Source organism: Podarcis pityusensis (genome assembly GCF_964106645.2).
Source record: "Podarcis pityusensis genome assembly, chromosome: 12".
Lineage (NCBI taxonomy): Eukaryota > Metazoa > Chordata > Lepidosauria > Squamata > Lacertidae > Podarcis > Podarcis pityusensis.
The window spans coordinates 53,634,560-53,660,667 of record NC_138037.1 but is presented as its reverse complement, the minus strand read 5'-3'; the positions used below and the strand labels follow the sequence as shown (position 1 = coordinate 53,660,667).

The 26,108-nt window shown below is 46.3% G+C and overlaps 1 protein-coding gene across 1 annotated transcript in view; it reads right to left on the bottom strand.

The window, feature by feature from the left end:
- Window positions 1–25,312, bottom strand: part of EEPD1 (endonuclease/exonuclease/phosphatase family domain containing 1) — a 65,188-nt gene extending 39,876 nt beyond the window's left edge. Inside the window, exon 1 of the mRNA XM_080975919.1 lies at window positions 23,578–25,312. Within this exon, the coding sequence (XP_080832045.1) occupies window positions 23,578–24,428 (851 nt within the window). The 5' untranslated portion in view covers window positions 24,429–25,312. The remainder of the gene's footprint in view (window positions 1–23,577) is intronic.
- Between the last annotated feature and the right edge of the window lie 796 nt (window positions 25,313–26,108).

The window sequence follows — 26,108 nt, the reverse complement described above, 5'->3', positions numbered from 1 at the left end:
AACTCCCACTGAGTGAGAGAGAGCAGACCTAAATTTCAAGTCTTGGAAAGCAATATAGTAATAAAAGGCTCAGAAGACAGAATGTAAACAAAATTCTCTCTTTTCCCCCTCTCATTTTAGGATGAAACATTTGAGATGAACTTTTTAAATTTAAGAAGGCATACCTGCCTCTCTAGAACCTCCACTGACAGTTCATGCAACATATATGAACCACAATATATATAAACATGCCCACACAAATACTATAACTGGAGGTTTTTAGAATGGTTCCCGTGCACCCCAAGGGCTCTTACCTTTTAACACAATTTACTTGCTTAAAATGTCCCAAAGATGGGTGACAACACTTATTTGAGGTTTGAATCAGCTGGGAACTTTAGAGAGCCGAACTGCCTGATGACACTGACGTTTTGCCAGAAGGGCTAGCCAAATAAGTCAAATTAAATCACCACATCATTTTACCTACTTGTTAACCCATCAACCATTTTTCAGCAAGGCTACAAGGACACCACTTTCAAACCACGACCCACCCATTTATTGCAAACAGAGAATTCATTATAAATTCCTAAGTTTTAACCTGAGGTTTCCTGTTAATGATTTCTTTTTATGTCGTAGGAAGTACTACGAATTTCTTGTGAAGGAAACAAAAAAATGGTGCAATGTGGCAATTGTGTGGTTTCTGCCTTTACCAGGCAGAACTGTAAAAACTGCCTGAGGAGACTTTTCAGGCCTGTATGAACTTTGCTAAGAGTGAGTTTGTTGAACTCAAGTAACTCTAAAATGGGCAGAAATCCAGACAGACGTCTCAGAGGTTACTAGGATTCCTTGTGGAAGAAGAGGAACATGATTGTTTTGTTTTTAATCTACTAAGAACAATAATTTCTGAGAAGAGAAGTTCTGTGTCTGTGCCATGCATAAGACAGTGTCTTCAAAAAATAAATCAAGAGTCTTCAGTTATTTTAATAACTTGAGCAATGCTAAAGGGATGATTTCTCCATAGAGCCAGGATGTTCCCCCAAGTTCTTTAGCCAAAGGAGGAAAGCATGAACCTTTTTTTTGACATCAAATAACCCCCAGAGTCTGCCAGTCCATTTCATTAGGATACAAAGTCCTATTTCCTACCCAGAAAGATGGTCCATACTGTGCATTGCTATGCTGCCAACATGCTCAAATCCAAAACTCCAGTACGCTGGCCGAATATTATTAGCACCGCCCTCAAATTCCTTAAAGGAAGATGTTGAAAAATCAAACTTAAGAGGCTTCTAAGCAGCATATTAAGTCTGGAAATAGGGAATACAGGTTCAAAGCCCAGCTAGAAAGTTCTCTGGATGCGCTTAGACTGAGGGATTTGCCCATGTTGGAACAGAAAGTCCATCTGCTCCAACAAACCTTCCCTGACTCTTGCTATGTTTTTTTTCTAGAATTTGATTATACAAAATGGTATTTAGTTCCATTGCTCTGTATAGAAAGAGAGATACAAGTTTAAGATTTGTTATCTGATATGTAAACCACTTACAGCAGGCAAAGCCAGTGTGGTGCCTCCAGATCTTGTTGGACTACAACTCCCATCATCCCCAAACCAGCCTCCATGCCGGCAGTGGATGGTGGGGCAACATATGGAGGGCACCACATTGGGTACCTCCAACTTAAGTGACTATTCTAGGAATATGTGGCATGTAACTACGTGAAACAAACAAGGATTCCCATTGGAAGCCAATCACACAGTGGGCTCTGGGAGACCACCAACTGCTGCTACCCCAGTGAGGGCACAGCACCTCAGCAAAAGAACAACTACTGCCTGGTGGTGCTTTGAGAACATCTGCCTAACACCTCAGCAACCAGGCCAGCAGTTCTGCTTTCACTGTGGTGGGCGAACTCTATTGCCTTGGGCAGCAAGAAAATGGTTCTGTTTTATTTGGAGCAAGAGTTTCCATAGTTACACACGGCTCTTTTGCAGTGCTTGACCTCACAATGCAGCCAGCTAGACCACATATACCAGCACACACACACCCCCCAGAGACCTCGCTTGGTGTCCACAGGGTCTCCTCATCCTGACCAGATTAGGCTCAAAGTATTGCTGCAGCCAATTCTGTAAACCGCTTTGAGGTTTCTTTTGTACAATCAAGCGGTCTAGAAACGTTATGAAATAAATAAATCGGCAATAGAATGAAGTTGTGGTGTGTGCTTGGTTGTGGTTGTGGTTGTGCGTGTGTGTGCCCACAATAGTTTTTCTGGTTTGCAAATATGCCCCTGGGCCCAAAAAAGTTGGCAACCTCAGACGCACTCCCCAACCACTTCCAAATTGGCCTGGCAAAGTTAGGAAATAGTGTGTGTGTGCATGTGTGAACACTGGTTCCCTTTCTGCTCAGGCCTGCCACTAACCAGACCACCCCACAATTCATGTCAAAATTGCGACACAAGAGAAACGTGTTTCCTCAAACGATTTTTTCAATTTCAACTGCACTGAGGCAAACTGTTTGAAACAAAGCAGAGCAAAGTCCTCCATTGTCTTTACTCTGCTATTAAACAGAGACGTGATATAGAAATAATTTCCCCCTCTTCCTACTTGTTAAAGTGTTAAACAAAGAAAATGTATGTTACAGATACTTAATACGACAGGGAAACGGGTGCTTGCTGCAGCCCATAACATAAGATGTTTACATGCGTGGGCTTGGCGGTGATGGGTGAACTCATAGCCTGTTGGTGTTAAAATCTCAGCAGGAAGAGCTGTTTTTAGATATCAAGCAACAGGGAAGGCAAATTAAAAAAGCATTGTTTTTTTAAAACAGAACAAAAGAGAGGGAAGGCCTTTTCTACAATGATTAAAATATCCTGTGGCATTTAAACCAGGATTTCCTATTTTAGGGAAATGGCACTGGGAGGGGGGAATGTTCACACAGAATAAAATTACAGCATAGCTTTCATAAGAGAAACGCTCCTTCTGCCACAAAATCCTTAAGGACTGTAGTCATGGGTGCTCGCCCCTTGTTTCAACACCCAAGCAAGGGAAGCAGAGTCTGACTGAAAAGCCTGTAGCACAAGTATGTTCACAAGCCATGGCTGGAAAGGAGGGCTATGTCCTGTCAACCTTATTGGAAACTGTGCAAACCAGAGAAATATTGTTGCATTCTCTGCCTACCTACAATTTATTTTTTATTTGCAGAATAACGAACTCGGCTGTGGAAGGACAGGGGGCTTAAAAATTGAAGGAAGATGATTTCCTAGCACTCAAAAGATGTGAGATCACAAGTCTCCAGTCACCACCCAACCTATCTTCTATAGGCCCAGGGCACCATCTAAAATTAACCCCCAACTTTGGCAATATGAAAACAGTCACATTTCTTTCTACTTCTGCTGTCTGCCTCACAAGAGACCCAGCTGTTCAGCTGAGTGATCATTCACTGCCAGATTTTATATGGAGAAGCTGTAGTTTTTCCTCACCCAAGCAGCACAGTTCAACCCTGAAATCTGTTTTGCATCTAGCAGAGTCCAATGCAATGAGCACTCCATCGTAGGGCAGGAATGAACTGCAGACTTAGGAACTTGAGCATCATGCCCAGTGTCTTCTTTCTCCTTCATCTCACTGTTTTGTTGAACATCCAGTCTGAATAAGAACTGGAAGGCTTGCTCACTATTTTACGACATTTTAGTTGGACCTAATAAGGCGGTGATCCCTAAAGCCACTCACAGTAGCTGCAACCAGGATTCAATACATTTATTCGCTTTGATTGTGGGAGGCAGGGACTATTGTATGGAGATGACAATTATTACTCACGTGTCTTTGATGTTAGTGGACTATAAAGTACTGCAGATCTGGATTTTTAAAAATACCCAGCGCATTGTAAGGTAACTTTTTTTGCTGTGCAGGAAAGATCTATTGATTTGACTGCAGCGGAGAGTAAGAATTCGTTGCAGTTTATTAGGCCAGGAATTTTTTGCAGAATGGAAAACAGTCGGCAGGTTTCCTCCTTAGGGGATATTCATGTGCCACATATGAGCAAAATGGGAGGGTGAGATGAGGAGAAGGCAGGCTCCTGTGTTTCTGAGGGGCAACAAATCTGAATATTTATTTGCAAGTCTGCTGTACATCCCACCATTCTCCATCACTGACCGAACAACAACAATAGCAGCAGCAGTCCCCATGCTCTCCCCTTTCCCCTCTCTCACTGGTAACATTATTATCCTCCCAAGTCATACATTGACAGTCAGCAGCTACAACAGGAGACCTCTACTGTGTTTCATTATTTGCATGAATGCTCTTGCATTCTCCTCAAGAGGAGAAATTCCATTATGCCTGAATTCTGGCCTCTTTTGCTGCTCTTCTAGGATATCATGAGGATGTAGGCGGGTGGGAATAATAGTGGGTAATCATTGCTCCAAGAAAGAGAATGTTTAAGAAGCAATGTTCATGAAAGTTTTATCAGCATAACTACTGGCTATTAGAAAAAGAGCGGGGGGTGTTTGTGTCTGTTCAGGGTGAAGGTTTTGACAAAAAGGACGGCGCTGGAGCAAGCTTTTAGAACGCGATCAATATTTATGCGTTTGTGGAACTGGTAAAAGGCCTCAATGTACAAGTTCCACTGAGGTCCCTTGACGATACTTGTGAAACAGACCCCAGGTTGGAAGAAAATAATCAAGACTGAGGTGGAACCAACAGCTGAGAATAACAGAATTAGGGGACCGCTTCTCTGGAAAATAACTTCCCTGTCCTGCGCACAAAAATGCCGCTCAAGCCAAGAGTGTCTGCTAAGGAAAATAACAAGATTGTAAGGCAGCCCACCCCAAGCACCACAAACACATCTCTTAGCATTACAGCTCCCACAATTCTTTGGGGGAAACCGCAGAAAAGAAAGCGTTCTGAAAACAATTTAAAAGCCAGTCCTTAAAATCAATTTACCTTGGAGTAGACTCTGCCATCGAGACAATCTTGAGTAAGTTATTAAAGGTATATTTCCTTTGGCCTAAGGAGATGCTAAGTCTTGTTTCCCAATAATTGAGAAGGCTTAAAGCAATTATAAGGAACAATTCTGTTGGCATACATAATTTGCATGTATACCTGGAGGAAGTAAGAAATTACATGGCCTTTTCCAAGCTGGAAACCCGTCAGGATTGTCACAATGATAAAAGTGTTTTCATTCGTACGGAGAGTGCTCGTGATTTTGTTTATACACTATTCTAGGCCAAGGAAACTCGTTCAAAATAAATACAAAAATGCTATCAGCTCTCCAAAAGCATCGGCCAATACCAATCAAATTTCACTCCATGGTGCATGGATTTGCAAGAGGAGAAACAGCAAGAAGTGCTTCCGCTTTGTTCTCATTCACACATGGCTGATTCAAAAAACCTTTCTGTATTGATACCATTTTTGAAGATGAAGAAGTAAAATAAAGAGAGAAAAGTATCTTGCTCACTGACAGACCACAATGATGAAGGATCTGTGTGTGTCCTTCAGAGAAGATAGCCAGGCTACAGTGAAACGAGGCCCGGGGTTCACACTAGCTTAAAGCTTGAAAGCCTAGATCAGTGGGAGAGAAACTGTGGCCACCCCCACCAGACGTTGTTGGACTCCAAATCCCATCAGTCGCAGCCAGAATGCCCAATAGTCAGGGATGATGTGAACTGCAGGCAAACAACACCTGGAGGACCATAGATTTCCCATCCTTGGACTACGCTGTCTGAAGACCTATCTGGCAAATGCCCCCGTTATTAAGATCCTCACCAGAGAACCATCAGTGCATCCATCTTCTCAAGAAAGGTGGCTGGCTACCAGCAACAGAAGCCTTCTCAATCATGAAGATCATCTGTGAACTTACCTCCCTTTATCCGTTTACCTGGAGCCATGTTTCATGATTTTAAGGTATCAGCTATGTTTGCTTTTAATTATCTTGGTGATGTTCTGAATAACATAATCTAGAAGGCCACAAGTTTTCATACGATTCAAATGCATATTAATTGCTGCCCTTGTAATGAGTCATGAAACTGGCTTTGGGTTAATCAGAAAAGTACTCTTCATGGAACCTGGGGGAGAAACATCCATTTGCAAACAGACAAGAATCTGTTTTGGATCTCCTTATGGCTTGGTTTCCAAGGAAAATATGCAAAGCTTAACTGTTGCAATATCCATATATGAACAAGTGTTTTCTTAAGGATTTTCACTCCCATTTCTATACTGCAAAAAAACAGAAGTCTCTAAACACAGTGAGGATTGTGCTGATGGATCCAAAGGTTCAAAACTGTAATCTCTGAACTATTTCAGCTTGTTGCTAAGTAAATATTTCAGTGCTATGCGGGTTATTTGCAGCCAAAACTGAAATATTCCACGCTGCCTGCAAGCCAGGGAGGCGTTTCAATGTAGCAGAGGCAGAGTCGGCTTTCAAAAACAGAATTGATTTGTAAATGCTGAAAATGGACCAATTTAAAAAGCTGAAGTGTCCATTAGGCTAAGCACACTACGGAGCAGGAACTCAACCAAATCACAGTCCGTTCTTTGTGCTTCCCTCATCCCGTGAGCACATGGAGTTGGCTCATACCAAGACCATTGGTCACGCTAGCTTAGCGCTAACTCCTCTGACTGGCAGAGACATTGCAAGGTTTCAGGTAGAGCTCTCCGCAGGCCTGCTACCCAAGATTAACTGGAGATTATAGGAGCTGAACTATATGCACACAGAGTATGGGCTCTGCCACTGAGCTCAAGGGCACTGGCCATATTTCACGACTAACTCTGAGTGGTTGGATCTAGCCAACATTTTAATTTCCCACAATGCCCTCTGCACAGCATCATCCGAGGCCATCATGGGAAATCAAAACAGTAGCTAAACCCAGGAGAAGCTCAGAGCCCTGAGTCAAATGGGGGTTTTTTAGTGGAGGAAACCCACAAATTGTCTGTATTGTTTCGTGATGTACTGGTTGGTTTTCCCCACTCCAGAGGTTCATTATAAGGTTACCAGATTTTTTTCAGTGAATCCGAGGACACTTTTCAACTTTCTACTAAATAGATGGATTTTGTCAGGGGACTGATTTCCCCCAGGAAACGGGGACATCTAGTAACCTTATTATATTAGCCACCTTCAACACTTTGCTGTTGATCAGAAAGGCAGGATACAAATCTTAAAATAAATGAGTACAGCACTCAAAATATGTTTGAATGACAGATTTGACAATGACATGCATTCCTTAACTGTCGCCAGATCCTATGCCATTAAGTCACTACATATCTGCAGTCGCTTCTTCTTACATTATACAACAATATTGACTATGGACTGGAGCAAGTACTCCTCTTTCAGCTGCAGGAACAGCTGAGTCTAGAAAGAATTTTGGTGGCTGGGCAGAGGAATTTCAGAGGCCCCAAGGCAGGCACTGAGGGTGGGTCGTGCAAGGCCGCTGGGCTCCTGACCACTGCCCAAGTACACCATGTGTTGATGCCAGCCCTGGAACCAGAAAATAAGAGAATAGAGTCAAGCGACAAGGGTGGGGCAGAAAAAGAGGGAAAATAAGCTTTCCTACATCGCTGTTGACAACAACATGCTAGACTGGCTTCATCATAGCAATGGCATGCCCATGAATCTAGAGAAACAGGTTAGGTGCCTTGCACTCATTTGAACAGCAAGACCTTAAGTATGTTAAACATTACTTTTCACTGCTAAGGTTGGCAGGTCTATTCCATAGCAACCCACAGGCTGCTTATGAAAATAATGCTTCGTCATCTCTAACTGCATCCTCCTCCTGTATGTCCCCAGCATATACATTTTCACACCTGCATTACAGGCTGATGACACCATAACTGCCCAAGTGGAATGCAACTGCTGCCGCTTCCCTGTTTAGAATTCAAGCAGTTGCCTTGCCAAGGGTTGATCATTTTTTCCAGCGTGTGGTTATAGTCACTACTGATAAATTACAGCAGTGAAATGTTTGGGTTTCAGCATAAGAGGCTAAAATATTTTTTTTAAGTATTAATTGAAGCTGAACGGGCTCTTCCAATGTTCAAAACAGATTATCATAGTGTTGGAATTGACCCCGGGGTCTTCTAGTCCAACCCCCAGCAATGCGAGAATTTAAACTAAAGTATGGTTACCAGATTTTTTTCAATGAATCCGGGGACATTTTTTTCTTTTTTTTCTTTTTTGAAGCTGAGTAGCAACAGGGAGTCAGTAGTGCGGATGGTGAGGCAAAAGACCCTGGGCCCAAGCACACATACATATTGTATAAAGGTGCAAAGCTCTTCTTTCGCACCCTGTGAAACATAAATACACAGAGTTTTAAAAAACTGTGCAACTGTGCGCCACCTGCCCATGACTCCCGAGCCTCCCCCAATCTCCTGCCCCCTCCCCCTTTGTTTTGACAGATTGGGGGAGGTTTGGGAGTCGCGGGCGGGCGGCTGTTGCCCAGTTTTTGTTTCACAGGGTGCAAAAGAAGGGCTTTGCACCTTGCCCGACAGAGAAACCGCGCACCTTGCGCCCCTCCTGGGCAACAGCCGCCCGTCCACAACTCCCAAGCCTCCCCCAAACTGTCAAAACAAAAGGGGGAGGGGGCAGGAGATCTGTACTGCTGGACGTCCCCAGTTCCAATTTGGCAGTGGCAGTGGCAGCGAGCAGCTCCTGAAGCCAGCCAGAGCCAACTGCGCTACCAGGCTGGCTCTGTGCTGCTGAGGCTGCCGCTGCCACGTTTCCCGGGAACAGATTTGCAAATCTGGGGACAATCTGGGGATGGAATTTGTCCAGGGACAGATTTGCAAATCCAGGGACTGTCCCCGGGAACCGGGGACGTCTGGTAACCCTAAACTAAAGCATCCATGACAGAGGCCATCGTGAGTCCCCAAATACCCGAGGGAGACCGTTCCACTGTCGAACAGCTCTTACTGCCAGAAGGTTCCCCCTGATGCTTAGTCGAAATCTCCTTTCTTGTAACTTGAAGCCATTGGTTCAAGTCCCGCTCTCCAGAGCAGGACAAAATAACCTTGCTCCGTCTTGCATGTGTCAGCTCTTTAGATATTTGAAGATGGCTATCCTATCTCCATAAAGAAGGCTGATCACCGAAGAATTTATGCTTTTGAATTCTGGTGCTGGAGGAGACTCTTGAGAGTCCCATGGACTGCAAGACGATCAAACCTATCCATTCTTAAGGAAATCAGCCCTGAGTGCTCACTGGAAGAACAGATCCTGAAGCTCAGGCTCCAATACTTTGGCCACCTCATGAGAAGAGAAGACTCCCTGGAAAATACCCTGATGTTGGGAAAGATGGAGGGCACAAGGAGAAGGGGATGATAGAGGACGAGATGGTTGGACAGTGTCCTCAAAGCTACCAACATGAGTTTGACCAAACTGCGGGAGGCAGTGGGAGACAGGAGTGCCTGGCGTGCGCTGGTCCATGGGGTCACAAAGAGTCGGAAACGACTAAACAACAACAATCCTATCTCCTCTCAGCCACTTCTTTACCAGGCTAAACGTACCCAACTCCCTCAACTATTCCTCACAAGGGCCTGGTTTCCAGACCCTTGATCATCTTGGTTGCCCTCCTCAGCACACGTTGCAGCTTGTCAACAGCCTTCTTAAATTGCGCCGCCCAGAACTGGACACAGCATTCCAGGTGTGGTCTGAACAAGGCAGAATAGAGTGGCACTGTTACTTCCCTTCATCAGAAGGAAACAATAGCTTCTGTCTAATGCAACAATTATTTCACATTAAAAATGGGGTAGCTTTCTCTGTTGCAAAGGAACAGTAGTCACCATCACAATAGGGATGGCTTTGTTCCTGTTAAAAAAAAAAAAAAAAGTCCCGTGATATAGAAGTTTTTCCACATCAGCAATTGCTGCATGTATGATGACAAGCCTCTTCAAGTTCAGAATGAGCACACTAAGCCAGCCCCACTGAGGTCAATGACCAGGAATGACTGTGGGAAATCCTGGAACAGACCCAACCAGGCGAGAGCAAAACTGAGCGTGTATTTGGCAATCACAGGCATGTGATGAAAGGGGGAGAAAGAAGCCTTACTATGACAATATTTCAGAGCGATCTACTCAGCTGCAGATTTAATAGACTCGTTTTTTCTTCTTCAACGAGTGAATCATTATAAGCTTCCCATTCCATTTACATATAAAGTACAGCTCACAGAAGCACCTGGAACACCATTTTGTAGCAAAATCATCATTTTTAGCCAGCGGCTGTTCACAAGCAATCCGTTTAACTCTCTTTTCAAGAATCAACAGATGAGATGCCTTGGAATTATTCTGCAATAGGGAAACACTTTTTTTTATTATTTTATACTTTATTTATCAACTGCACTCAGTAAAACCAAACCTGATCTAAGCTTTAATGAAAGCTGCCGATATCATAATGCTATTATGCAAATGGGGAGACTCAAGACAGCACTTGGAATACTGTACCGTTCTGGTCGCCTCACCTCAAAAGAGATACTGAAAAGCTGGAAAAGGGTCAGAAAAGGGCAACCAACAGGACCAAGCAGCTGGATGAGAGAAGGTTACTGCATTTGAGGTTTTTTAGCGCAGAAAAAAAGGGAGAATGCTGGAGGTGGATAAAATATGCATAGTGTGGAGAGGGTGGATACATTCTCCCTCTCACAACATTAGAATCAAGACCATCAAATGAATCACAGGATCACAGAATTGTAAATCTGGAAGGGACCCCAAAGGCCATCTAGTCCAACCCCCCTGCAACGCAGGAATCTCAACACATGGACATTGGAAGATTCGGGACAGGCAAAAAGAAAGGACTCACTCACACAGCACGTAGCTAAAGGATGGAACTCCCTCTAACTAGATATAGCAAAGGCTGCCAACTTTTAAAGGAGAGAAATTCATGGAGACGAATGCTATCAAGCTAAGGCACGGTAGCTAGGCTCTACCACACACTGTTGGAGGCACTGTGCCTCTGTATCCCGGAAGCTGAGAATCGTAAATGCTGAGAGTGCAGCTACTTACTTCGCCAAACCTTTACAGTGGTACCTCAGGTTAAGTACTTAATTCGTTCCGGAGGTCCGTTCTTAACCTGAAACCGTTCTTAACCTGAAGCACCACTTTAGCTAATGGGGCCTCCTGCTGCTGCCGCGCTGCCAGAGCACGATTTCTGTTCTCATCCTGAAGCAAAGTTCTTAACCTGAGGTACTATTTCTGGGTTAGTGGCGTCTGTAACCTGAAGCATATGTAACCTGAAGTGTATGTAACCCGAGGTACCACTGTATTAGGCATTACAAATACAGTCAAACCTCTTTCTGTGTCCGCCTCCGCTTGCGTCTGCTTGGGCGAATGTTAGCAGCAAACCCGGAAGTACTGGAATGGGTTATTTCTGGGTTTGCCGTTCGCGAATGAGCAGAAGTGCTAAATTGCGCTTCGCGCATGTGCAAACACGGCACTTTGTTGTGTGTCATTTCCGGGTTGCAGTGGCACCTCCGAAACGGATCCCCGCCGTAACCCGAAGTTCCACTTTATAAGTAAAGGTAAAGGACCCCTGACCGTTAAGTCCATTCGAGAACCACTCTGGGGTTGCGGCGCTCATCTTGCTTTATTGGCCGAGGGACCCGGCGTTTGTCCGCAGACAGTTTTTCCGGGTCATGTGGCCAGCATGACTAAGCCGCTTCTGGCGAAACCAGAACAGCGCACGGAAACGCCGTTTACCTTCCTGCCGGAGAAGTACCTATTTATCTACTTGCACTTTGACGTGCTTTCGAACTGCTAGGTGGGCAGGAGCAGGGACTGAACAACAGGAGCTCACCCCGTCGTGGGGATTCAAACCGCCGACCTACTGATCGGCAAGCCCTAGGCTCTGTGGTTTAGACCACAGCGCCACCCGCGTCCCATTACAAATATAGGCCACCATAAAAAACCCATATATATATAATTTTAAAATATATACAAATAAGCAGCCATGTAAAATATGTAATAACAGGGATTTTCATTGGAATTTCTTCACAGTAAATCATGGGTAGGCAAACTAAGGCCCAGGGGCTGGATCCAGCCCAATGCCCAATCGCCTTCTAAATCTGGCCCATGGACAGTCTGGGAATCAGCATGTTTTTACATGAGTAGAATGTGTGCTTTTATTTAAAATGCATCTCTGCGTTATCCCTTCAAAGTATAGTCCGGCCCCCCCACAAGGTCTGAGGGACAGTGGACCGGCCCCCTGCTGAAAAAGTTTGCTGACCCCTGCGCTAAGAAATACTATCGACAACAACTCAGTGCTGCCATTCTCTGGTTTTGCTTGCAGGCATCTGGTTAGTTTCTATGAGGGCCGGATGGTGGGCTGGATGAAACTTTGGCTTGATCCAGCAGGATTCTTCTTGCACTCTTAAAAAAAAGTGTATAAGGCTGCAATCCTATTCACACTGATCTGTGAATAAGGCCCCATGGAATTGACTTCTGCCCTGACTTTACACTGTAATCTGCAATCCTAGGCACTTGTTCCTGGAAGGGAGCCTCAGCTGGGACTGACTTCTGAAGAAACCTTGCACTCAATTCTGCTGTCAGGCTGTGATACAATGAACACTTCCCTTAGGATTGAATGCCTAAGTCCTGTTAATAGTAAACAGAGAACAGGGTGCTTCCTACAAGCTTCTCCTTTTACAAAGGGACTATTCAGAGATGTTTGCCTTCACTAAAGTCATTGGATCTTAAGAGAGCAGGTAATTCTATCCCCAAGGCAACAAAGAATACATCCTGCATCTTGAAGGAGGGAAGAGCAGAGAGCAAGAGAAAAGGAAGATCCTTCATCTATGTGACCTTACAAATAGAATTGCCCAGTTTCTTTAAAAATAATAATAATAATTGTGCCACCATATGAAACAACACATGAGGAGTTGAACTTCATACAAGTGAAGGAGAACCACAAATTAAATGCTTTATTAAGATCAAACAGGAAGAGGTCAGAAGGATAACCAAGGGCAGAGAGAGAGAGTATTTTTAAGAAAGCTCTGTATGTGCAATCTTCTTACAGTAATTGGAATACTTGCAAAAGGGCAGACTGCTTTACGACAAAATAAACACTGTATTTTACAGAAACAGTCATTAGGGAAACATGAAGCATGAGAATTCTATTTTTCTCTACAACTGTGTTTCATTTCCAGCAACGGTCATTCTGTTAAAACCCTCCTCAAGCTGTCCTCACATCCTTACATGGTGTTCTGCAAGCGTGCTGTGACTACCCATTGCAGAACAGAGAAAAAAGAGTGAGTAAAGAGCAGATGAAAATCAGATCTGTGTAACAATTGAAGTTTAGATGATACAACCTGCACTTTGGGACTATTCCTTACTTCTAAAGTGCTCTGTAGCCTTACGTCTTCTGCTCTTGTTTCCAGGTGTAGGCCTGCCACACCAAAGCGTCCCGCTCTTGCCAGTGTTTCAACCCATTCTCTCTCGTCGTTTCTCAAGCCTTGAACTCCCTCCCAAGCCACCAGCACAGCCGCATCTCTCTCTTCCTTCAAATCCTTCACAGAAAAAGGGTTACGTTTTGAGCCCAGTCTTCATCTCCAACTGTGACAAACAATGCATTCAAGCCTTGCACCAGAGGTTCGCCCACCGATGGAAGATTCTCTCTGTTGTGCCTTTGTCAACCTGCAAAAATGCACTTTGTGGACAACTGGTTTAACGTGGGCTACATATGTCTTGAGACAGAGCTGTCCATTTGCCAGGCACAGACACCACTGCCTTAGAGCAGGGGGTGGCAAGCTTTACCTCGCCTGGGCCGGTTCACTCCAGCGGAGATCCCTCCATGGACCGGACTGTGTGCGCGCCCGTGATTTCCAGCGTCGGCCTTTGCACAGACGTAATTTTCGACATCAGCACATGCGGAGACACGATTTCCGGTGCTGCGGAAGTGAGTCCTTGCACTGTGACGGTTTAGCGCAGTGCGCAGGGACTCGCCAAGCGGGCAGCTCGGTTCGGGGGGCGGCTCCTGGGCCGGTTAAACGACCCCCGTGGGGCGCTTGTGGCCCATGGGCCTTAGGTTGCTGACCCCTGCCTTAGAGGATGCAATGTGTGCTTCTGAGCAGCTCCTGCTCCTTTCAGGGTAGCCATAGGCGGTTATCAGCAGCCAAACCCCTGGCATATAGAAGCCAGACCCTTCCCACAGCGGACCATGCCCAACCCAATCTTCTGAGGGCCTGAAAGCAGGATTGGTTCAGAACGACAAGGAGCGTTTGGAAACTGGTTAACTCACTCGTCCAGCGCCGAGGGCCTTCTGGCGGTTCCCTCACTGCGAGAAGCCAAGTTACTGGGAACCAGGCAGAGGGCCTTCTCGGTAGTGGCACCCGCCCTGTGGAACGCACTCCCACCAGATGTCAAAGAGAAAAACAACTACCAAACCTTTAGAAGACATCTGAAGGCAACCCTGTTTAGGGAAGCTTTTAATGTTTGATGTATTACGGTATTTTAATATTTTGTTGAAAGCCACCCAAAGTGGCTGGGGAAGCCCAGCCAGATGGGCGGGGTATAAATAAATTATTATTATTATTATTATTATTATTATTATTATTATTACTTCAAACTGGTTTGCTTTATTTGGTTGATTTTTCATCCTTTCCTCTTAGGACAAGAGCTCCTTTCCAGGACTCAGAACCAAATGAGGACCAGAAACCATTCTCTCCTTGACGTTCTTTCCTTTTTGTGCTACAGATGTGTTCGTATGCATGCAGCCTTTGTTAAAGACATGCTAGTTCTGAGTCAGACGACTGTTCTCTGGAACAGGTCGATGTTGCAAAGCATTTCCCCATAGCACAATGTCTGAGCTAAATTCCCCCTGTTGTCCGTGTTCCTAAAGAGATTATTCCTCTAAACACGGAGAAGTAGCCTAGCAGAAAGCAAGACCAGCTTGACAACAACATGCTTTGTTCTTAAAGTCTCCCAATGAACGGGAGATGCCAAGACTGCAATGCAGAAGAGAAAGGGGGGAGAAAGAAATGCTTGAATTTTTGCAAAGCAAACCACAAGCCTTAGGAAAAGGGAAAGCAACCCTGTACTGCTGGTTGACAATGCCACAAAGTTTCTACAACACGTGAAGCACAATCCTGCACATGTCTACTCTTATGTAACTGAGCTCAACCAAAGTTAGGGCCAGATCACGGTCTTTAGTGCTGCATCCTGAATAATCCATAAGAACATGGGAAGTTGCCTTACAATGAAGTCAGACCATTGATCCATCAGCGTTGTTTACACCCGGACTGGTAGTGGCCCTCCAGAGTTTTGAGACACAGGGGTCTTCCCCAGTCCTACTGGAAGATGTAAAGGGTTGAGCCTTCTGCATGCCAAGCAGGTATTCTACCTGTTATTTACTGAGATGAATATGATCCAAATTGCAGCAGTCTGATTGGTCCTAGAACAATAGGTTTCAGAATGCAGCAGTCTGATTGGTCCTAGAACAACAGGATCCAGAATGCAGCAGTCTGATTGGTCCGCAGGAGCCACCCAATCCAACTCCAGGTGGAAGGGAATCCGCAACCTGATTGGCCTACAGGAGAATCCCGGAATTAGCCAATCACGTGGGGCCCATTGTGTAAATAATGTATATAAAGCAGACATTTTGGGGGAACTTCCATTCCTCCTCACTACTATGAGCTGAATAAAGAACATGAAATCCACACTCGACTCCGAGTATATTTCACTACCACTGACCCACAAGAGTACATTGAACAGAAGCTCTGCTATGCAAGCTTAGGTGCTGGCATCTGGCACAGAAATGGCTGCCTTTGCCCACCACGAAAGCAAACTCTGCTGGCTCCAGAGGAGATGGCAGCGGCATTGCTCCTCCCTGATCCCTTTTGCACAGGGACAAACCTAGGATCGTTTGGGGACCCATGATGACATGGCTCCCCAAATCTCTTTTCTGATGAGAGCAGCTTTTGCAGCTCATTTGGAAACCAAGGACCCAGAGTCTGGAGGAAGAATGGGGAGGCACACAATGCCAGATGCTTGAAGTCCAATGTGAAGTTTCCACAGTCTGTGTTGATTTGGGGAGCCATGTCATCAGCTGGTGTTGGTCCACTGTGCTTCATTAAGTCCAAGGTCAACGCAGCCATCTACCAAGAGATTTTGGAGCACTTCATGCTTCCTTCCACAGACGAGCTTTATGGGGATGCTGACTTCATTTTCCAGCAGGACTTTGGCACCTGCCCACACTGCCAAAAGTACCAAAACCTGGTTCAATGCCCATGGGATTACTGTGCTTGATTGGCCAGCAAACCCACCTGACCTGAACCCCATAGAGAATCTATGGGGCATTGCCAAGAGAAAGATGAGAGACATGAGACCGAGCAATGCAGAAGAGCTGAAGGCTGCTGTTGAAGCATCCTGGTCTTCCATAACACCTCAGCAGTGCCCCAGGCTGATAGCATCCATGCCACGCCGCATTGAGGCAGTAATTGATGCAAAAGGGGCCCAAACCAAGTACTGAGTACATGCGCATGCTTCTACTTCTCAGAGGTCCAATATTGCTCTATTTGCAGTCCTTGTTTTGCTGATTTCACTTAATATTCTAATTTTCTGAGATTGTTAATTTGGGGTTTTCATCAGCTGTACGCCATAAACATCACAATTATAAATAAAGGCTTGACATATCTCGCTTTGCATGTCATGAGTCTATCTCATATATTAGTTTCACCTTTTAAGTTGAATTACTGAAATAAATGAACTTTTCCACAATATTCTAACTTTCCAAGTTTCACCTGTACTCTAGCTTTCCAAGGTGCATGAACCACTTCAATATAGCATCCCAAGAATCTCAGACACTCTGTGCCAAATCAGCAGGTCATTAGTGCTAAGGGTGAGAGAGAAATTTGGAAATGTAGAGAACTTTTTATCAAATTGCAAGGCAGATTCCACTGGTTAGTTACCCAAGTTTTATATTTCCCAGCACAGATTTTTCCCCCAGTCTCCCATTCAGGGTTGCCAACTTGAACGAAATATTGTGGGGCCCCAGGTAAGCCCCGCCCAGCATAATCGATCACATGACACGGTGCACACACACCATTTGAATGGCGATGCCCATCAACTTGGGGGGTGCCGGCCCCCCAAGTATTTTATTGCATTGGCTAAAGCCCCCCCCCCAGCCCCTAGGAGTTGGCTCCTATGCTCCCATGACTACTTTGCCACTACAAACAACAATTATTTGCCCTCTGACACTCCTTGTCCAAAGTTTTCGGATTCTTTGACAAGCTGAATTCTTAAAGATTGTGGAAAGCAAGTCTAAGGTTGCATGCAGTTCTTCTCCTCTTCCAAGCTTACATTTGCAGAATGTATTCTGAGTACAGCATGATTCTGTGTTTTGACACAGGGAAATCTGAAGGGTTAGTCTAAGTGTTTGCGTTTCCAGATTATCAGGGTTCCCACCTGCAGCGCAGCTTCTAAGTGCATACAGGCCTCAGATTTCCTCTCTACAAGTTGTTTAAACACAGTCAGCCTCCCAGAGTGGCTGGGACAACCCAATCAGATGCGTGGGGTACAAATAATAACATTGTTATTATTTTAGATTTTCGGAGCTTAGACTTGAAAAATGCTAAAACAAGAGTATATATTTTTTTTTATTGCATGCTTTTGGAGCTAATGATTTCTGTGTGTGCTCATGTTATTAGGGCTGTGCTTTTTCCTGCTCTTTTATTACAGCCGAGTTTGTCTTGGATGTACTCCAGAGTATTATTAGAATGGGTACAGGAAAATATACAAGGAGATAAAGGAAGAGATAAGGAACAAAACAGACACACCTTACCACTCTGCCAAGCCACCAAGAGCTGAGCATACAAAAATAAACTAACAGAAGCACACAGTCTTTGTTGGTGCTTTCAGACATGTATATTGTTGGATTATCAGCAGAATGGTATCGGTCCTAATGCATGAACATCACTCCTAGCAGAGCTAGGAGGAAAGAGGTGCTCTGAAAGCAGCTCTCCATTGGCTGAGAATGTTCATTAGCCCAAGACTTGGAGGCTAGACAGGTTTCTAGGCATGATATTTGCCAAGGGAAGTTTGGGATGTGTGGGCGGACTATGTACGCAGCTTCCTCTCAGCTTCAAATAAAACTAGCAGTCCCAGGCCTTCTGAGTAAGACGACTGCCACTCACAAAGCGTAAAGCTTTGCATAATTCAGTTTTTCTGGGAACAGCGTTTTAATTATTCTTTAGTTTTCAACATCTTTTTCTTAACTTCAGGCTGCCCACAGCCCTGCCTAGATCTCACCCTGTTCGTTTTGTGACAGGAATCCTTGCATGGAGCAACTTGTTCATTTATCTCCCCCAGGAAATCTATTGCAATCTGGTGTCGCGATGAGATCCTACCCACTGGGCGTGTCATTTTGAAGCCCAAAAGATATAGGCATGGGGAAGACAGCACACATTAGAAATACAGTGGCACCTCGGGTTAAGTACTTAATTTGTTCTGGAGGTCTGTACTTAACCTGAAACTGTTCTTAACCTGAAGCACCACTTTAGCTAATGGGGCCTCCTGCTGCCGCTGCTCCGCCGGAGCACGATTTCTGTTCTCATCCTGAAGCAAAGTTCTTAACCTGAAGCACTATTTCTGGGTTAGCGGAGTCTGTAACCTGAAGCGTCTGTAACCTGAAGCGTATGTAACCCGAGGTACCACTGTATGCCCAACACAAGGAACACCAGCAATAAAATAAAAGCAAAAAGCGAAAGTCTCATTACCAACCACACATACAGTACATTTATTTGCACAAATGAGGGAGCCCTTTTTGAAAAGGGAGAGGGGGGTCAATACTAACCCCCAAGGAGGGACAAAGGGTGCAGCTTTTTCCTATCACAGCTTAAGGCAATGCCTACAATACACATTTTAAAACCAGTTTGAAATTTGCCTTGTTGTCATGGCTTGGAACACGGGACTGGGGAGTGTGGTTTTATAAAGAGGCTTGAATCTGTGGCTGCACACACACCAAACATATAAAGCACGTGATCTCCCCCAAAGAACCCTGGGAACAGTAGTCTTCGCACCACAGAGTTACAATTCCCAGCACCCCTTTAAAAACTACAGTTCCCAAGGTTATTTGGGGGAAGTTGCGCGCTTCAAATGTAAGGCGTGTGTATACAGCCAAAGACTTTTTGGTCCTTGCACAAAACTGCCAGTGTTTGTTGTTCTTTACAGGAAGCCAAAAATCATCCAAGCAGTTTTATATATGTGTTGAAATATGCCCTTAGGAATATCACTTGTAGAACAATCGACCGCATAGTTATGGGAACGCTTCTGATCCACTAGTCAAATGGCTCACCATCACTTTTCGACAAGCCAGTCTCCGTTCCAAATCCAATATGAGAGACGTAGGGGTAGAAGGGAAGGGTGGGAGTGCTATCCTTTTTTAAAAACAAACAAACAAACAAACAAACCACAAATGCAAAAGACACCCACCACGATCTTTTTGAAGAAAGAAGAAAGAAGATGCTGTTCACAGTCAAAGACGAATGCCACGCTCATCTTCAGAATGGAAAAATCAGAAAGCTCAGGAAGAGAGATTCAAAGGTTTACTGCAGGTCAATAGACAACCTTACCAACTGCCGCCTCAATAACCCCACCACGGACTAAGTGTTAAATACTGCTGCTACCAAAAAATGAAAAGGGGGGAGTTAGCAACCCACCATTTAAAACAGAGGGAAATGATCCATTTCAAAAAATGGGGGAGGAGAAGACCGTGCTGTCTGTGAGAAGCTGGCATATTCATTCATAGGATAGAAGAAGCTTTTGAGAAGGATTAACACAATTGATGTGGCGGAGAACATTCAGCGTAAGAGGATTAAACAATTTATCAGCCTTCGCCAAGCCGGTCGCCTCCAGATGTTTGGGATTGCAGCGGCTGTGCTGGCTGATGGGAGTTGCAGTCCAAAGCCTTTGGAGGGCACCGGCTTGGAGAAGGATGCTCTGCATCACGGGAAGACAACCAAACCCTTCTGCAGGCTGTTCAGAAAAGCGAAGGATTCCTTTCAGCCCCAGGAGAGTAAATGGTGGTGCATGTTTTGTTTTTGCTGCTCAGGAGCAAGGCACCAAACCAGCCCAGGGAGATGCAGGATTCAAGCAAACTCATCTAAAGGTAGCATATTGTAAAACAGAGCAAACGCCTTGAGGGGCAGCTTGCTTCCTGAACCTAAGAATGACTGTATCAAATATGCATTAGCAATAAGCGCCAGCTGTTGCAAGAAAACGATAAAGAGAGACGTCGAAGCAGAACCGTGGGTTAAATATTACCATTATGTTCGTTGGGGTTTGCAGGAAAGGTGTGTGTGTTTGGGCCGAGGGGATCAAAGATCCCTTGTGTTTGTCTTCCCTCATGCCCAGAAAAGCTGCACCTACTGAAATTTCTGCACATCAGGATGCTGTGGGTGGCAAAGGAGCAGGTCCAGTAAGGAGAGAAAAAAAGTAAAGAGATTCTCAACGTTGAAGAACAATTTCGCCCCAAGTTACTAGGGCCAGCCCAAGATATTTTGGCATCTGAGGCAATCCACAAAATGGCACCTCCCTCCTTGCCAGGGAAGATGGGGTGAGGGAAGACCTACCTCATGAACTAGGAGGGAGTAAATATCTACATTGGGGTCTGCTGCCCCTGTGGATCCTTCTGCCTGAGGTATTTGCTTCACCTTGCCTCATAGGTGGGCTGGCTCTGCCAGTAACAATGATCAGAGGCTAGGGTGAAACTTCTTATAGGTCATGTTCTCTCCCCCCATGAAAGTTGATGTCCTTAATTAAATGGATCAAGGTGCCCCGTTGTGCCCAGACCCTTCCATCTAAAAGTGAAAGGGCATGTTTCAGATGCTTCCCTCATGTCATGTTTCCCTGCTCACAGAAAGCCAGCATGTCAGGGAGAACAGTTCTGGCTTGTCTTGTTCCCTGACATGCTAGATTTGGATCTTTTTCATGGGGTGGGGCAATTTCCTTTCACTTGACACAGTACTGTATGGGAAGGGCTGTACAACATGACAGTTGAGCAACATGATCAACACTTCTGTTCCTAGGCACATTTACTTGGGAGTCAACTCCATTAAACCCAGTGGGACCTACTTCCGAAAAAAGTGTATGAACTCTGCTACCTGGCAAAATGCAAAAGGCTAGTCATATTTGTCTGTAACCGACAATGAGGCTATTTGAGCACAATAAATTCAAGAGTAGCTGGTCTAATCTTTCCCTCCATTAAGGCTGCTTTCCTAAGGTGTGGGAAACCCACAAGCAGTTGAAACTGTTTATCGAAATCCCAGCAGGGCTGTCAAAGGCAGGGTGCAGAGTGTTCTTGCACTCCTCTGTCCGTTTTGTGGCTTAAAAAACAAGACACAATTTGCCAGGACTTCCATCTGAAACCCTAGAGAGCTGTTGACAGTTAACATGGACAATGCTGATCTATATGGAACAATGGCCTAACTCATTTTAAAGTAGCATCTAATGTTTCTATAATGTTTCTACTATAGGCCCCAGGACACTCTCCCAGGGCCACCTGATTGCAACCTGAAGATCACAAAATAAGTTCTTGAAGCTGCCAATCCCTTTGTTATTGGGTGATGATATGTAATTGAAACTTCTGAATCCTGTGCATGAGACTGTCCGAACCTGCTTGCGACCCAGACCAGGAACTTTTGAAAAGGGGTGTGTTCTTCTGCTTCCCTGAAAATTTTCAAGGCAAGGACTGCTATGTGTACGTTTTTGATCACTCACGGCCCTGTGTTGCAAGGGAGGAAGATTGCAGCACAAGATTCACGGCTGTAAACACAAATTGCTCATTCCTTCCTTTTGGTCCAAGCACAGAAGCTTCTCAGCGCTCCAGCATGCTTCTGCTTGTGGGAAAACAAAACGTACCGCAATATGGTATATACCAAATGCAGAGTTTCATCTCTGCACTGCGGACATGTGAACAATGGCCGTTACTCAAGTTCAGATTGCAGTGCAGGCTGGGGGGAAAAGTTCTTTGGCAAAAATACAGTAAATCACAGGTCTGAAATCACTCCTACGAAAAATACCCCTTTAAGTCTTTTATGTGTACTTTCCCCATCTAGGAACCAAGGCAACTTTATCAAATCAAGCTTTTCTGAAGAGAGAGAGAGGCTATTTTTCCACGAAAGAACAGAAAGAGAAAATGGGGTTTGACACGCAGCATTACTTCAGTTTCAAAATAATGAGGTCACTTCTCGCTGAACCTCCGATGAACACAGCACGGTTTTCAAGCAATGCTTGCCATGGCAACGTATATATACACAAATTCTTGCTCACGGTGCCTTTTTCTAAAGAAACTGCTAAGCACAAGAAGTTGCAGCAATAAAGTACTCACTTCTTGTTCCTAATGACTATTCAAAACTCTTGACCAGACAACCAAATCCTTGCCCTGGAGCTTGGCTTGACTGAAACACATTGACTAGTAGACTGCCAGGGCAATTTAAATTTGACAAGAAATTCACATTGTCCGGAGGCCCACCTCCCTCATTCATTAGCCTTAAGACTGATTTAAACACGAATGCTTCCATGCAAAGGTCCTGAGAGGGCACTTACCTGTGTTGTACACACAACAACGAACACAAATGCAATTTGAGATCAGTGTGGACACTACCTGGCTGCAGAATGCTGGCATGTTAACAGGTCAAATGGGTGAGCCAGCACACAAGATGTTATCCACACGTTGTGAACACATACATGAGCGCATACTTTTCAGTGGCCTCTGCATGGTAGCTCTCATATTTTGGGACTCCCAAGTCCATGTGATATGCCCAAGACCTCCAAAATCTCACGTTCAAACTTCATGAGAAGCTGGCTGCAGATCTGCATGTTTAATCCCGGATCTACCCAAGCCACACGGAAAACAGACAGCAGGGGATCCAGATGAGAGTAAAGGGGGGAAATCGGGTGAAGGGGAAGAAAAAACCTACACACCTCAAGTGTTTTTGCCGCACAACCAAGCTCACTTTCAGTAATGGGAAAAGAAACATCAGGAGACAAGACAGCAAGGAGGAAATTGCAGACAGGAGAATGAGAATTATGCCCCCTCTGATTTTGGATCCATCCACCCACCTTTTGCTTTTTAAAAATTGTTAAGGAATTGGAGCAGATTCAGGCTTAAATGCACACATCTGCTAAGAGATAAGTAACAGAACGGGGAGCGTGGAAATATTCCTACTTATGTATACTGTTCTCGGTTGCCATTCATGGGACACTGGCCCAGATGAGTCAGTTTCTGAACATATCTCAACAGCAGTTACACAGAAAGGTTCAAATGGTAGGCTGTGGCATCAGGATGGAGCATACATAGCATCTCTGAATATGTCCAATGGGCATTATTTTGGGCCTATAGGCAAAGGTTAACAGGATTAGCTATGGGCTTACAGATAAACAGGGAACAGTTGAGTTCAGTTTGTCCCATCATATTTTGTTTGAAAGCAGCGGTGGGGAACCTGCGGCTCTCCAGATATTGCTGGACTCCAACTCCCATCAGGCGTGGCCAGCATGGCTAACTGTCAGGAATGATGGGAGCTGCAGTCCGGTAACATCGGGAAGGCCAAAAGGTCCCCCATTCCTGGCTTGAACCAGGAAGTCATCACAAAGCCAAGGGAAGCATGAAACAAACAGGCGAAGGATAACTCCCCGCAGGTACTGCACAAGAGGTCCCATACCTGTTCTCCAGCAGCGTCATGCACACGACCTCTCGCACGCCAGGATTGTTGGCTTTTTCAACAGAGCAGCTCTGCAGATTCCAGGTGGCCAGCCTCAGCACAGGCTTCCCATCCCGCACCCCACCAAACATCTCCACGGTGGGCCGCGTGGAGATAATCTGCGTGGGTCCTCCAGGAGGGAAATCCAAGTCCTCGCTCTGGAGGCTCAGCGAGGTGGGGCTCGGGTGAGGCTTGACCATGAAGTTGAGGCCGCCATTGGTATTCGTAGAAGGAGGCCTTGAGCGCTCGGCAAATATCTGGTGCCGGATTTTGTCCAAGAACGAAGAGTTGATGCAGTCCATCTTGACCATGTCCTCAATGTTCTTGAAGGGCCCGTGCTCTCGGCGGTACTCGACAATGCCGTTGGCTATTTTTTCCGTGACGCCACGGATGCTCATGAGCTGGGCAGGGGTGGCCGTGTTGATATTGATCTTCGCGGCTGAAAGGTGGTCGAGGTTCTGGTCCTTGCGCAAGGAGCTGGGCGAGTGCTGGGCCGAGCTCCCTTTGCTGCTCACGCAGATCTCAAACTTCACCTGCTCCAGCTTGGCAGCTCCGACCCCGCTCACCAGGGCCAAGTCCTCGACCTTTTTGAAGCCCCCAATATACTCCCGGTATTCCACAATGCTCTGCGCAACCGTCCTGGTGACCCCGGGCAGAGTCATGAGCTCCTCCTCGGTGGCCGTGTTGATATTCAGCCTCTCCTGGTTCACGAGGATGTTGCTGAAGTTGCAAGCCGCGCTAAATTTGCGGCTGTGGCACAGGTCCGAGGGGTCTCTGGGGATGGAGCGGTGGCAGCCAAGGTTACCCCCCATGCTGGCTGGCTGGCTTTAGCAGCGGTGCAATAATCCACGGTCGCTCTGGAGGCGCTTGGTGGCTCTTAAGAAGACAGCTGGCCTGCACGGCAGTAGCGTGGCACTCTCCAGGATTCCCTCTTTAGCAGGCAGGCAACATCAGAGGCAGAGGACCTTAAGCGTCTCATTCAAGAAACTGGCGACAAAATATTCCTCCTGGGAGGGAGGGAGGGGCGGAGGCGGGCTGTAAACACCGGGCTCCAAAATCAAACTTGGCAAGCGGCTGGGATATTCGCGAGCTGCTGGACGGCACTCCAAGCGCAGGGCAAAGTTAAAAATATTCCAAATACACACAGGCGCAGGCATGCGTGCCTGCAACCGAGAAGGGCAGCCGCAAAAGCTGATGGTCAACGCGCCGGCTGCAAATTTGGGAGAAAGCGCTTCTTGCTCCGGTTTCTGCCCCGGATCAGCGGCTGCAGCGCGGAGGGGGCGCGCAATCGCGGCGTCCCTTTGCCAAGAAAAAAGCTGCGCTTAGCGGAGCATCGCGCCGGGCTGCAGCCGAGGCTCGGCAAGCCGTGCGCGCTTCCTTTCCTTGCGCGGCGTCCCCTCCTCACGTGCGGCTCCCTTTCCTTCCTCTCTGCCCGCTGATTTCCCCACCGCGTTGCTTTTTGGCCAAGCCAGGAAGAAGGAGGAGAAATGGGGCGCTCGGAAGGGAAGCGCCGTCCTCCTCCGGAGGGCTTGTACCGCTCGGCCAACCACTCCCCCCCGGGCGGCCCTATTCCGCTCCGGGTCTCCGCTGCTATCCTGCAGCCGCGCTCTGCTCCCTCCGCCGGCGCGCCCGGCTTGTTATGAGCCGAGGATCAGCAAAGCGCCGCGGCCAAGGACCGGGCGCTCGGCCCGCCCTCTCGGCAAGGCGGAGCCGGAGCCGCTGGGGCTGCTACCTTCGGGGGCGGAGAGTCGCCTCACGCCCAGCTGCGGGAGGGAGAAGCCAGCCTTTGCCTTCCACTTGTTCCCCAAGCCAGGAAGGAGCACCTCATCCTCCCCTCGGGCCACCTCGCCGATTTTTACGCACGGCGTGACTGGGGCGCATCACACCCAAGGCATGCGCTGGGAATGCGCGCGGCAAAGGCGCAAATCCCGCGGCTTCCAAAGTAGAAGACGGGATGCCTCTTTTGACTCACCTCTTTTTGTTATTGTGCTGCATGGTTAGAGCTACTCGCGTAGGAAATAGAAGGAGAAGGAGTGCCTTCCATCAGCTTGGGCTGGTGGCCCAGCTGCGCTCCTGTCTGGGCAGGGATAGCCTAACTTCTGTGCTCTGTGCTCTGTTAATCTCTAGGCTGGATTACTGCAACACGTTGTACATGGAACTGCTTCTGGAGACGGTTCCGAAACTTCAGCTGGTGCTGAATAAAGCAGCCAGGTTGCTCACCATGGCATGACAGTTTGAACATATTACGCTGATTTTGCCCCAACTGCATTTTCCAGGCTCAGTTTAAATGCTGGTTTTGACCTATAATGCCTTAAACAGCTCAGGACCACGATACCTCCAGGACAGCCTCTGCCCAGATGAACTGAACTAGACCCTGCAACCATAATCTGGGGGTCTTCTTTGTGTGCCTCCTCCTCCACAAAGAAGTCCAGAAGGTGGGAACATGAGAAAGGGCCTTTTCTGTGGTGGCTCCCTGTTTGTGGAATGCTCTT